This window comes from Lithobates pipiens, unplaced genomic scaffold, assembly GCF_037356315.1.
Source record: "Lithobates pipiens isolate NorthernLeopardFrog02 unplaced genomic scaffold, aLitPip1_a1.2 Scaffold_16, whole genome shotgun sequence".
In the NCBI taxonomy this organism is placed as follows: Eukaryota; Metazoa; Chordata; class Amphibia; order Anura; family Ranidae; genus Lithobates; species Lithobates pipiens.
This window is the reverse complement of record NW_027507748.1, coordinates 220,078,460-220,091,554: the sequence shown is the minus strand read 5'-3', so window position 1 is coordinate 220,091,554 and position 13,095 is coordinate 220,078,460. Positions and strand designations below refer to the sequence as shown.

At 46.8% G+C, this 13,095-nt stretch overlaps 1 protein-coding gene across 3 annotated transcripts in view; it reads left to right on the top strand.

The window, feature by feature from the left end:
* Positions 1-13,095, top strand: part of CNKSR1 (connector enhancer of kinase suppressor of Ras 1) — a 166,799-nt gene that overhangs the window by 94,811 nt on the left and 58,893 nt on the right. For all 3 annotated transcript variants that reach the window (XM_077481065.1, XM_077481064.1, XM_077481066.1), the window contains 4 exons: positions 81-683; positions 3,617-3,669; positions 3,754-3,857; positions 4,239-4,315. In XM_077481065.1, the coding sequence (XP_077337191.1) occupies positions 81-683; positions 3,617-3,669; positions 3,754-3,857; positions 4,239-4,315 (837 nt within the window). The remainder of the gene's footprint in view (positions 1-80; positions 684-3,616; positions 3,670-3,753; positions 3,858-4,238; positions 4,316-13,095) is intronic.

Here is a 13,095-nt window from a genome sequence, read left to right as displayed (position 1 = left end):
TGTGTGTTTGTTTTGTGTGTTTTTGTATTTTTTATTTTTAACCTGATTTTGTGATTAATACTCTGCATATCTGCACCTAGGTTGGATGGACTCATAAAAATCTTGTGCGCAAACTCCAGGAGAAATTAAACTGTGTGACTCTTATTTTAAAGAAAGTTTCAGTCTCCCCTGCAAAATCTCCTCCTGTTTCTTCAAAAAGGAACAAAACACATGAAGCAAGCCCATCATCATTGATGGATGGTTCCCCATTTTCTTCACATGCAAGTCCTGTTCCTGCTTCACCTGATGTGCGTGGACGCGACTTCTTATTGAAACCAAATAGAGCTCCAGTATCACCACTAAAGCACAAAAACCTTCTGGCAACCCAAAGTGCACCTGGTTTTAAAACAGAGAACAAACTTACAAGCATAAAATCTGGTAGTGGAGCTCCACAAAATCTGGAACAAGCCTTGTCTGCTGAAAACAGTCTGAATAGGCCAAGCGGGCTTAGTTCACAGGGGCATCTTACTTGGTCCTGCCCAGGTGCTTCATCAAAGCCTCTTACATCAGACATTTTTCTTTCTCTTCCTCCAACCTCCCCTGGACTACCTGCCCAACCAGAGATGTCTTGCTCAACAATATATGCAAAAACACTGACTCCTTTGGAACAGTGTTCCTCAGAAATGGAGTCAAAGAATGTAAAGGTTTGTTAATTCATGATTCATGTATTGTTTCCTTTCTTTGAATATCTCAGCCAAGCCTAAGAGATCCATATTTTTCTGGCTTTGCTGTGATGGTTATGTTGGCTCTACATTACTTAGTGGGATTGGATATTGTCTGCCCTAATAATGATTTGTTTATGCTAAAGTGATACTAAAGGAAGTGAAAATAAAAAAATAACAAACCTTTTATACTTGCCAGTCTGTGCAATAGTTTTGCACAGAGCATCCCCAAGTCCTCCTCTTCTTGGTTCTCCCGTCCGCACTCTGGCCCCCCCCCCCCCCCCCCCCCGCTGAGTGCAAGCTGCTTTCTATGGGGGCACTCATGCCTGCTTGCTTCTGAGCCCTGCTTTGTATGTCCATTTACCCACAGAACAGGACTCAGCCCTCCCCGTCCCTACTCACTCCTCACTGGCTGTTATTGGCTCCTGCTGCTGTGTCTAAGCCAATGAGGTGGGAGAGAGCTGGAGGAGCAGCTGCTCTCTTGCATATCGCTACATCTGGTTCAGGTAAGGGGGGGGGGGGGGTGAGAAACTGCATAGTGAAGGTTTTTTACCTTCATGCATGGGATCCTTCCAGCTACTCATCTCCTAAGGCTAGGTTCACACTGCTGTGATATGATTTTTTGATCCAATTTTCAGTGCGATTTCTGAAATGCTACTTGGTTGCAACTTTGATAAGGTTTGTATATTCTATGGGGCTACAATTGCACTGAAATCACACCAATGTAGTACAGGAACCCTTTTCCAAAATTTCTCCATGCTGAGTTGTATTTATGTGACCGGACACCATGGAAAACTATGATTTCCATTGCCATGTGATTCTCTGTGACTCAAGTCACATCTGAAATGACACTCGTGTGAACAAGGCCCTAATGTACACTGAGCTGCACATGCAAAGCTTTGTGTTTGCTGACTACGTTCTTTAGTGCTGGTATGAATTAACTCATCCCAGGCCAGCCATTCAGAATGGCCAAAGATGCCAAACCCAGAGCAAGATTAGTGGGTAGATTCATAGGTAGCGCGAGAGCTTGTGGATGCTGCATCACAGCAGTGATGGCAAGTACAATTGACTTTTTTTCTGCTTTAATAAAACAATAAGAACCTTATGTTCATTAGGTAAAAGTAGTATTGATATACAAATCTCGAAGGCTTGTAAAGTACAATAAAAATAATTGGCACCAATAAGAAAAGCCTTTGTTTTGATCTACGGTTGCCATGCACATGTGATCAGTTATGACAGCAGCCATTTGATGACTTGGCTGTTCGGTTGAGAGCACAAGAAATTGTGACGCCTGTCATTCATGGCATGCCTTCAATATAAATGTTTTGAGAAACAATAAGGGCAAATTTAGAAGTGCGGCTAAATTTACTGCTTCCCTGAAGAGTGATCCATGTGAGGAATACTTCTTAAGCCCCATACACACTATCCGTTTTTCTGCTGAGTTTTTCCTTCATATTTACTAAAACCATATAGCTGCTTAAAGAGGGATTCCACCTACAAAAAAAATATTAAAAGCCAGCAACTTTTAATAAATGGACACTCACCTGTCCCAGGGTCCAGCGATGTCGGCAGCTGAGACCGATCCATTACGAGGCTCTCGGGCTGCTGCCGCCGCCATTCTCTGGGAGGGAATCAGGAAGTGAAGCGTTGCGGCTTCACTTCCCGGTTCCACACTGTGTGTCTCAGCAGACGGCGCGCAGAGACAGGAAACGGCATAGTCTCCCATGGGAGTCTATGCCGGGAAGTGGGTGCAAATACCTGTCTTTGACAGGTATCTGCACCCCCCTCCCCCCTGAAAGGTGCCAACTGTGACACCGGAGGGGGGGGAGGGTTCCAATGAGCGGAAGTTCCACTTTAGGGTGGAACCCTGCTTTAAGGACCGCCTCCTGCACATATATACGTTGGCAGAATGGCACGGCTGGGCACAAGCACGTACCGGTACGTTGCTCTTTAAGTGCCCAGCCGCGGGTCAGGAGCGGGCCGCTGTCGGCACGCTCCCGACCCGGTCCTGAGCTCCGTGACTGCGGCCGCGGGACCAGCGGACCCGATCCGTCACATCCGCATAACGTCATACATAACCCCTCCTTGCCCCCCTAGTGGTTAACTCCTTCACTGCCAGTGTCATTTACAAAGGAATCGGTGCATTTAAATAGCACTGATTGCTGTATAAATGACAATGATCCCAAAAATGTCCAATGTGTCCGCCATAATGTCAGTCACAATAAAAATCGCTGATCGCCGCCATTACTAGTAAAAGAAAAATATATTAATAAAAATGCTATAAAACTATCCCCTATTTTGTAAACACTATAACTTTTTGCGCAAACCAATCAATCGCTATTTGCTTTTTTTTTTTTTTTTTAACCAAAAATATGTAGAAGAATACGTATCAGCCTAAACTGGGGGGGGGGGAGTTTTTTTTTTTTATATATTTTTGGGGATATTTATTATAGCAAAAAAGTAAAAAATATTGCATTTTTTTTTCAAAATTGTCTATTTTTGTTTATAGCGCACAAAATAAAAACCGCAGAGGTGATCAAATGCCACCAAAAGAAAGCTCTATTTGTGTGGAAGAAAGAACGCCAATTTTGTGCGGGAGCCACGTCGCACGACCGCGCAGTTGTCAGTTAAAACGACGCAGTGCTGAAACGCAAAAAGGGGCTTGGTCCTTTGGCTGCAAATTGGTCCAGGGCTTAAGTGGATAATATAAGGTCAATTTGTATGCAATCAGGCAGACCCTTGCATTACATGTTTTTGGTAAACCTGAAGGAAAAATATCAGCAGAAAATCTGATAGTGTGTATGGGGCAAATTTGAGTATGTGTTACAAGTGCAGCCCTGGTTATTTCAATAATTAGCAGTGCTGGTATTTAATACTGTATATATTGTGAACCGTAATAGTTTTTATTTCTCTAGCATTCCTCACGACCAAGAAGTGGGTCTGATTCTACCTCACCACCTGTGAACAGGTACTGTAAAAAACAAGACTCATAGTTTCTTTATATCAATAGACTTTTTAAAACTTAGGATTTTTATTGTTCTCTGTTTTGTAGCCTGCTCGACCCACCTTCTGCCAATTTGAGGCCCTCCATATCTGACAGTAGTCTATCAAAGAAAACAGTTGCTGAAGTGCCTCAGCAAAGCAAAAGCCTAGATGGTGAGAATTTAAACTATTGTTTGAACAAAATTATTATGAACGTTGCTATCACTCTACAGTGTATAGTCGGATATTGTTTATAGTCATTGGAAACTGGTGGGTTATTTGTGGTGTTGGTAGCAATTATGAGCATCTATAAACTTTGTGGAGTTCTTTGTACTGCCAGGATGACACCTTAAAAGTTTTTCTAATTGAATTACTTGAATTTGATACACTGCTGGGCTTGTACTACTTTGTGTGACCCCAGCACAATGCATACACTGAGTAAAGGCCCAGCAGAGTTATCTGTGCTTGAATTACGGTTTTGTGAGATATTAGCGTTTCTAGTTTTCCCTAAATGACTGGAACAGAATTGCACATATTTATTCTCCTGCATTTCAGCTTCCTTCCAAGGTTCACAAGAGAAAGCCAAAAGCCCCAAAACTGAGAAAAAGCTGCAATCTTCAGACATGGACAAGGTACTTTTGAATACATTTTATTACACACTTTAAATAACTGTATAGAGCAACCTATTGATAGGCCCATTCGACAACTGCAGTTTCTCAACAATACATACTTGTAAGTGGATGGTATCCATTCTATGGCATATTCAGTGCAGCCTTGCTTGGCTCAGCGTACAGTTTAAAATAAAAATGGAAAAATGTCCATGTACAGTAAGCATGCCATCCTTTGGAAGGGTTTATTTAGAAATTGGATAGCTCACATAAACCGTTATTATATAATACCCTAACACATTTTATGCATATAGGTGCTTAGTCTTAGTGATTAGGTAAACCTTTCCCTTCTATTTAAAGTTCAATTACTCACTTGTGCCATTGTACAGTCAAAAGCTTTCCAAACAGATTAGCTGTGGCTGCCAGTCATTATATAATTCTGTAATTGTTATTGGGAATTGTTAGATTGACAGCAAATACAGTTAACTATTCTCTCCTAGTTATAGCCTGAACTACTGTACAAAGGAGGCGTTGGGTAGCATAGCGTGATGACAATACTATCAGGAACAAGACTAGAAACATTGGGTGGTATACATCCACCACAATGTTAATTTGCAGCGGAGCCCCATTTCAGAAACCCTTCTCTAGATAAACTGACTCGCCTGACACTAAAGAGCAGTTTATCTCTGGTCTGGTGGCTCAGGAATCCAGCAATGAAGTTGGGAAAATCCTTCCTCCCCACTTTCTTAGGAGAGCATCACAACGGATGCCAGTTTAAAGACCAGGAGGCCTTACTGGTGCAGGGAACATGGTCGACAGAGGAATCTCATCTCCCCATCCGCATTCTGGGGCTCCAAACACTTTGACTGGAGGGTCACCCAGTCGGAGAATGGCACATCAGTGGCTACACCAGCCATCAGGGAAGATCCAGAAGTCATGCTGTGACAGGAAGAAAACATTCTGGACAGTGCAAAGCTCCATGTTCCAGCCTTGTGAGTTGTTCACATTATGGGTGTAAACAATTGGCAGGCAAACTAGTTTGCCTAAGCTCCTGTCCTAGGGGAAAGGTCCCTACACACAAAAATGCTCCATGACTTGTTTCACTGGTGCGAGAAGCACAGCTACGCCACAAGATTGAGATGCAGGGCATCCTGGAGATCCTCATCACTTCAAACTGGCCTAGGCAAATGTGGTCTTTCGACCTGATCAGACTCCTGGCAGAGGCACCCTGTGGGCTTGTCCAGATCTCCTACCCAATGGACCAAGGTACTACCCTGCTTCACTGTTTCTGGCTTGAAATCTACCTTCCATAAGGTCAATTATCGCACATGAAAAGCTTAATTCTCTGGATACAAGGAAAGAAAAAATCACCTCCGATTTCCCAGAACTGGATCAGTGTGCAGTCTATCACAGGAGCCGGTCTAGGAGGTGGGACTTTATTACAGCATCCGCTGAACATTTCAGATCCAAGCGCCATGAAACAGCGGGAGATTGCCGCTCTACGTGACACACACAGGTGAAGAGGAGGGAGGGGAGGACTCTGACAGGGGGTTCACCAGAATGACTTATACATTTTTTTTTTTTTTTTTTTATCAAAAAGTTTTGAGTATTAAAAGACGATACAGGATAATGCATGCAATATGCCAGGTGCAACAGGCACCAACAAATACTAGTAACATTGTCTGCCAGAGCGTTTTAGTAAACAAGACACTGCCATGCCTAGTTGCCTTCACTTGTAATGTGAATACACCCGATCTGTAGCAGCCCGGGCCTCGAGATTGCTCGCCGATAAGACGGTGCAGACCATTTCAAGGGAACAGACATTTGTAAGCGCTACAAGTGGAGGCATCATTCACCCATCTGTCCCATATCTTGTTAAATTTACCCGGGCATCCTTGGTGTAGATGGAGGACGCCGGACAATCCCCCCCGTGTGTGCGCTCCGGCTGACCTTTTTTTACCCAAAAGTCCGGCGGTCTAAAAGTAGTTTTGCACCAAAATATGTCCGCCAGACAATACGGCTGTGTGTGTGCCGTACTTTTGAAATTAACGGACTTTTCCCGCACGGAGAAAAGTCCGTTAATTTTGAGCGCGGCTCCAGGTAGCCGGGACTAGCGAAGGAAGCGTCGCTGGCCCCGTCACCTGGTATGGAGTTAAAGGGGAAGCCCTACGCTGAAAAAACGGCATGGGGTCCCCCCTAGGTCCATATCGGACCCTTATCCGAGCACGCTACCCGGCCGGTCAGGAAAGGGGTGGGGACGAGCCCCCCCTCCTGAGCCGTACCAGGCTGTGTGCCCTCAACATCGGGGGTGCTTTGGGGAAAGGGGGCCGCGCGGCCCCCCCACCCCAAAGCCCCTTGTCCCCATGTTGATGAGGACAAGGGCCTCTTCCCAACAACCCTGGCCGTTGTCGGGGTCTGCGGGCGGGGTGCTTATTGGAATCCGGGAGCCCCCTTTAAGGTGGCCCCCGGATCCCGGCCCCCCACCCTATGTGAATGAGTATGGGGTACAATGTACCCCTACCCATTCACCTGTGAAAAAAAAAAAAACACCACACACAAGGATTAAAAATAATTTATTGCACAGCTCCGGGGGTCTTCTTCCATCTTGGGGGGTCTTCTCGCCGGACTCCTCCGCTATCTTCTGCTAGCTCTTTTACTAGCGGAGGAGCCCGGCTTTCTTCTTCCGACCTTGGGGGTCTTCTTCCGACTTCGGGGGTCTTGTCCCCCTCTTCAGTTCTTCTTGCCGGGCCTCCGTGCCTTCTTCTAGCTCTTTTACAAGCGGTGGCCCGGTCTTCTATCGCCGCTGTCTTTGTCGCTGCCTTCTGTTCTTCTCTTCTTGAGCTGTTGAATCGTTGCTGTCTCTGGCCACAATGACAGGGACGTGGCGTGTGGCGACTTATATAGGGACATCGCCGGGTGATGTCCCCGCCCATTATGATGTCAGTCCCAGCATCCTCTGGGACTGTGACATCATAATGGGTGGGGACATAACCCGGCGATGTTGCCACACGCTGCATCGCCTGTCATTGTGGCCAGAGACAGCAACGAGTCAACAGCTCAAGAAGAGAAGAACAGAAGGTGGCGACGAAGACAGCGGCGAGAGGCCCGGCAAGAAGAACCGAAGAGGGGGACAAGACCCCCGGGTGGCGACGATTAAGAAAGCCGGGCTCCTCCGCTAGTAAAAGAGCTAGTAGAAGATACCGGAGTCCGGCAAGAAGACCCCCGGAGCTGTGCAATAAATTATTTTTAACCCTTGTGTGTTGTTTTTTTTTTCACAGGTGTATGGGTAGGGGTACATTGTACCCCATACTCATTCACATAGGGTGGGGGGCCTTATTAAAGGGAGCTCCTGGATTCCGATAAGCCCCCCGCCCGTAGACCCCGACAACCAACGGCCAGGGTTGTCGGGAAGAGGCCCTTGTCCTCATCAACATGGGGACAAGGTGCTTTGGGGTGGGGGGGCGCGGCCCCCCCTTCCACAAAGCACCCCCTTATGTTGAGGGCATGCGGCCTGGTACGGCTCAGGAGGGGAGGGGGGGGCGCTCGCTCGTCCCCATCCCCTTTCCTGACCGGCCGGGTAGCGTGCTCGGATAAGGGTCTGATATGGACCTAGGGGGATCCCCACACAGTTTTTTTGGTGTAGGGCTTCCCCTTTAACTCCATACTAGGTGATGGGGCCAGCGACGCTTCCATCGCTAGTACTGGCTACCCGGAGCCGCGTTCAAAATGAACGGACATTCCTCCGCGTGTGTGGGCAAGTCTGTTCATTTCAAAAGTACGGCGGATAGTCTGCCGCAAAAGTACCGTGTGTGGGCAGGTACACTCGTTCGGACAGTCCGGCGGTTTGTCCGCCAGACTAAGTCCGCCAGATAGTCTGATCGTGTGTTCGCGGCATAAGACGATCGTCAAGTACTTCACCCCCTCAGGAATGGGGAGGAGGCCAAGTATACACTGACGTGGACATAGTGTCAGAGGAGAGCCCATTTGGTCATGAAGGAATTTTACGATCTGCGCCCAGTATTGCTGTATGAGTGGGCAAGACCACATAGGGTTATAAAAAAGTACTACTAGTGGCTCCACATCTGGGGCAGGATGGGTTGCTGCCAGGCCTATACTTAGATATGCGGGATGGTGTTCTGTCGGACCGATGGAGGATATAAAGATGGGTGAGGCAGTCTGATAGTTTAGGTGACACTAATTTTGTGTTTTCTAGTACTTCCCCACCCCATCCCATTGTTCATCCTCCATCTCTCCGAGGTTTAGTCTCCCACTTGGTCTTCAATTGGTATGCATGAGTGGTGGCCTTGGGTAGAAGGAGGAGGTTGTACAGGTAAGAAATTAGTTTCTTGGGGTCCTCACCAAGGACCACACTGGCCAAGGGTGATGAACCTGGAGGTAACGAAAGAGCATGTGGTTGGGGAGATCAAACTCCTCTTTGAGGGCCTGAAATGGCCTGACAGAGAGCATATAGTGATTCCAAGTTGAGCAGGGTATAATCTGTAAGGGAACTGCGCTAACCTCAAATTCCCAAAGTGAATGGGATATGTGTACGTGCTGAACCCACGATATAAACCTTAGTATCTTATATCTCTAAAACCACCTCAAAGAATAGTGCATACAATTATATATACAAAAATGTAAAATTAATACAAAATAAAACACAATTGCGTGTCAATAATGTGAACCACCCAAAACCAACACTCCCTTTAGTGAGAACTAATCACATTAAATATCTGGGCCCTGGACGACGTAAGTTATTACGAAACGCGTAGGGCGGTGCGAACGTGTCGACGTCACCCCAGTCGTGTTCGTTCGTTACAGACCAGGAAGGACGGGTTGGTTTCTTCGTTGGCGTGGGTCCGGCCGGCGCACGCTTCTGTTTTGAGCCTGCTTTTAAATTTTCTTATGCAAGTGTATACGTTCGTTATTTGCAAATTAAAATCATTGGTTTTACACTATCTGGAGCCTATGTTTTTCCCTATGTGATACCACGTTGAGTTGGGAGTGACATGTGGAGTAACAGCCATAGCCCCATTGTGTGAAAGATCTGGGATCGCCTGAGGGGGAACAGCTACCCGGATATCCATTTGATTGTATTTGCCTGTGTTGACCCTCTAACGGTGGTCGCTTGGATCTGGTAAGGAGCCAATTCATTTATTTGGTGATGGGGAAAAGCACATTATACTCCTGGAGAAGATTTCTAATTTGTGCACTTCCAATTCCGCTAATCATATGAAGAATTTTTCACTGGTGTTTGTTTATCATATGGACACTTTACAGCAATAAATTGTCATATAATCATATGGACATTATATAGAGTTGACAAATTTCTTTGGTAATTTATTTCATGCACTTTTTCAGTTTTGCGGTATGTTTTTATTTTTAGGGGTATATACATATAGATTTATACAATCTGTGTTGGTTTTGGGTGGTTCACATTATTGACACGCAATTGTGTTTTTATTTTGTATTAATTTTACATTTTTGTATATATAATTGTATGCACTATTCTTTGAGGTGGTTTTAGAGATATAAGATACTAAGGTTTATATCGTGGGTTCAGCACGTACACATATCCCATTCACTTTGGGAATTTGAGGTTAGCGCAGTTATCTTTTTTCTCTTCTGTTTATTTGTGTATTTTTGGTGTACATTTGAATTGCAGCTTCCGACCAGTATTGTTTCCATTCCGTAGCGCAGTTTTTTCTTCTTTTCTTTTTCCTATAATCTGTAAGGAAACGAGAGCACTGCACGCCCAGATATTTAATGTGATTAGTTCTCACTAAAGGGAGAGCTGCCTGCTCTGCAGTGGGGACAGAGATATCTATAGGGAGAATTTGCGATTTGGACCAGTTAATCTGGAGTCCCAAGAAGGTGCCAAAGCGTTGGATCAGGTGCAAGGCCGCAGACAGTGATGATCCCGCATTCAAATAGAGGAGCATGTCGTCCGCATATAAACTTCTGTCACCTGCCCAACGCGGAGGCCCCGAATGTCCCGTTTTGTCCTTATGGCAATAGCCAAGGGTTCAACTGCCAGGGTGTACAACATAGGGGAGATGGGGCGGCCCTGACTGGTCCCACGGGACAATGAGAACGGGTCAGAGGTCTTTCCATTTTACCTGAATCCGGGCAGTGGGAGCCTGAGGGCCGAAACCAAATCTGCGGAGACATACCCACAGGTAGCCCCACTCCACTGAATCAAACGCCTTAGCGGCGTCAAGACTGACTACTACCTGGGAGCCAGTGTTGTCATGAGTAGCTTGGAGATTCATAAACGGCCTCCTAAGGTTAAATGCAGTGTTTTTATTGGGCATAAATCCCGTTTGGTCTGTGTGTATGAGGTTGAGTATAACTTTAGGTCTGAGGGCAATGATTTTGACCAATATTTTGACATCTAATTGTAGGAGGGAGATGGGACGATAAGATTCGGGGTATATGGGGTCCTTTCCTGGTTTTTGGATGAAAACAATCAAGGCTTCACTCATGGTGCTCGGAAGCACACCTGAGTCATACACATAGGAGTACAGTGCTCGTAACCTGGGAAGGAGAACCTCCTGGAACTGGGAGTAGAATTCCGGCGGGGCCATCCAAACCCGGGGCTTTGTATGTAGGTAGGTGAGCTATCGCCTCGGTGGTACACTCCTCTGTTATGGGAGAGTCTAGAATTTCCCTTTGGGACTCTGTAAGGGATGGGAAGTTTATAGTTTGAAGGAGTGACTGTAATTTGCTTTGAGGGTAACTAGCTTGTGAGGTGTATAGGTCCGAGTAAAATCACCTAAATTCCTGAGCTACCTGTGTTGGGTCTGTAAGGGTGGTACCATCATCGGCAAGGAGCTGAACTACCAATGGGGGCTGTGATCTAAATGGGCCATGTATGCCAGGAGCTTCCCTGCCCTCTCACCATGCTGTTTTCTGTTTACTAGAGAAGATTCCTTTCTTGGCCTGCTCAAAATGTAGGTGGTCGGTGAGTCTGGACTGTAAACATAATTGGGCAGAGTTAGAGGCCGTCGGGTCAGCCAAAAACACCTGCTCGAGGGAGCCTAACTTTTCTTCGGCTTGTTGTATAATGATTTTGGAAGAGCTCTTGTATCTGTGTGTGGAAAGGATCATACGAGCGTGTAACTTAAATGCCTCCCCCACAGCCCCCACCAAGGTTGAATCAAATGTAAGAAATATGCCCACTCACGCTGCACGGCCCCCAGATCAGGGATGACCATGAGCTAGAACAGGTTCAGCCTCCATACACAGGAGTGGGCAGACGGAGGGTGCCCAACATGGCGAATGATCCGAAAGGACCCTGGCGCGGAGTCCCAGATCAATGAGGCATGGGACCAGGGTGGGAGACACTATTATCATATCTATCCGTGGCATTGTATTCTGATAGGGGGTGGAGCAGGAGTAGGCCAGTTTGGTAGGGTACTTAGTCCTCCATGTGTCGGTCAAGGCGAATTCCCAGAGGAACCTGCCAAATCTAGTTGGTGCGGGAGAAGGGGACGGGGTGTCATGCGGTCTAAACCTGGCTAGGTGAGGATCTACAACCATGTTAAAATCTCCCATCCATATGACAGGCACTGGTGGGGTGCTGGATCATAAAGGCCACTCCCTCCTTCAGAGCTGCAAACTGGAAGGGTGGGGGAAATGTAGAAGGCCAGCAAAAGGACCTCCTACCATGGCATGAAGGAAGAGGTATCTGCCCTGTTGATCCGACCTCAGCTCCTGTAGTTGAAACTGGACAGTTTTAGCAATGAGGATGGCAACACCTCTAGAATTATTTTTGTAGGGAGCCTGATAAAGCCATCCCACCCAAGGTTTCTTTAACGACATTTGCATTTGGCCAGTAGTATGAGTCTCTAAAAGAACGGAGATATCCGCCCGCATTTGCTTAAGTTGGTGTAGAACAGCGAGCCTTTTGGGTTTAGCCCCAATACCCCTCACATTCCATGTAACTAGCTTGAGGGTCGCCATCATATTTGTGCGGTGCGGCAGCACAGTCGAATCAAAGAGGGGGCAATCAGAGTCCCTCTCCTCATAAAATAGCTTTGACACATGAAAAAAAATCATACACCAATTCAAAGATACAAGTGTCAGTCTCCCAGAAAAACCCAGCGGGAGGGCCAGAGGAAAAGATAAAGCGCCAATGACCATTCCGTGGGGGGGTCACACAGAGGCAGGTTGGCAGACAATCTCATTGACACAAAACAGGTCAAGCATTGCATTGTGGCACATGTCAGACATCTTAACAAAAAAGTGAAAAAACTAAGAAAACAATGCCAGCTCCGGACCAGCACGGCAGAACAACCTTGAAGCAGCCCTCCACAGGAGTGAGGGTTAGTGCTGGCCAGGGAAACAGTTCGTGAGTGGGCGGCTGACTGAGTGGTCATTCCCGGGTTAAAGAGTAAGGAGCATAAGGTGGCGTGTGAGTAAGAAGCCCGGATGTACACCCAGCCGTCATGGGGAGCGAACAAATGTTTAAGAAGTGCGTGGGTTCAGCGGTAGTTCCAGCATGTGGGTGGCCAAAGGGGAGCAGGTAAGTAGTTCAAGAGTGGCTGAAAGGGGTGCTCTGTTGTGGAGAAAGTAAAAATAAAATCGAGTACCTCAGTCCGTGCTAGAGCAGGGAGGTTGCAAGCCAGAGCCGGGGGGGGGGGGGGTGCAGGGGCCACCAGCGAGTGCTACGAGGTCAGCCACAGGGCAACCAAGGGGGAGAAGGGAAAAAACAGACCATGATGTACTCACTGTTCAAGAGGGGGACATCAGCAAGCGGAGTCAATGGATCAAAGCGTGGTGAGGGGTATCCATAAGATGGT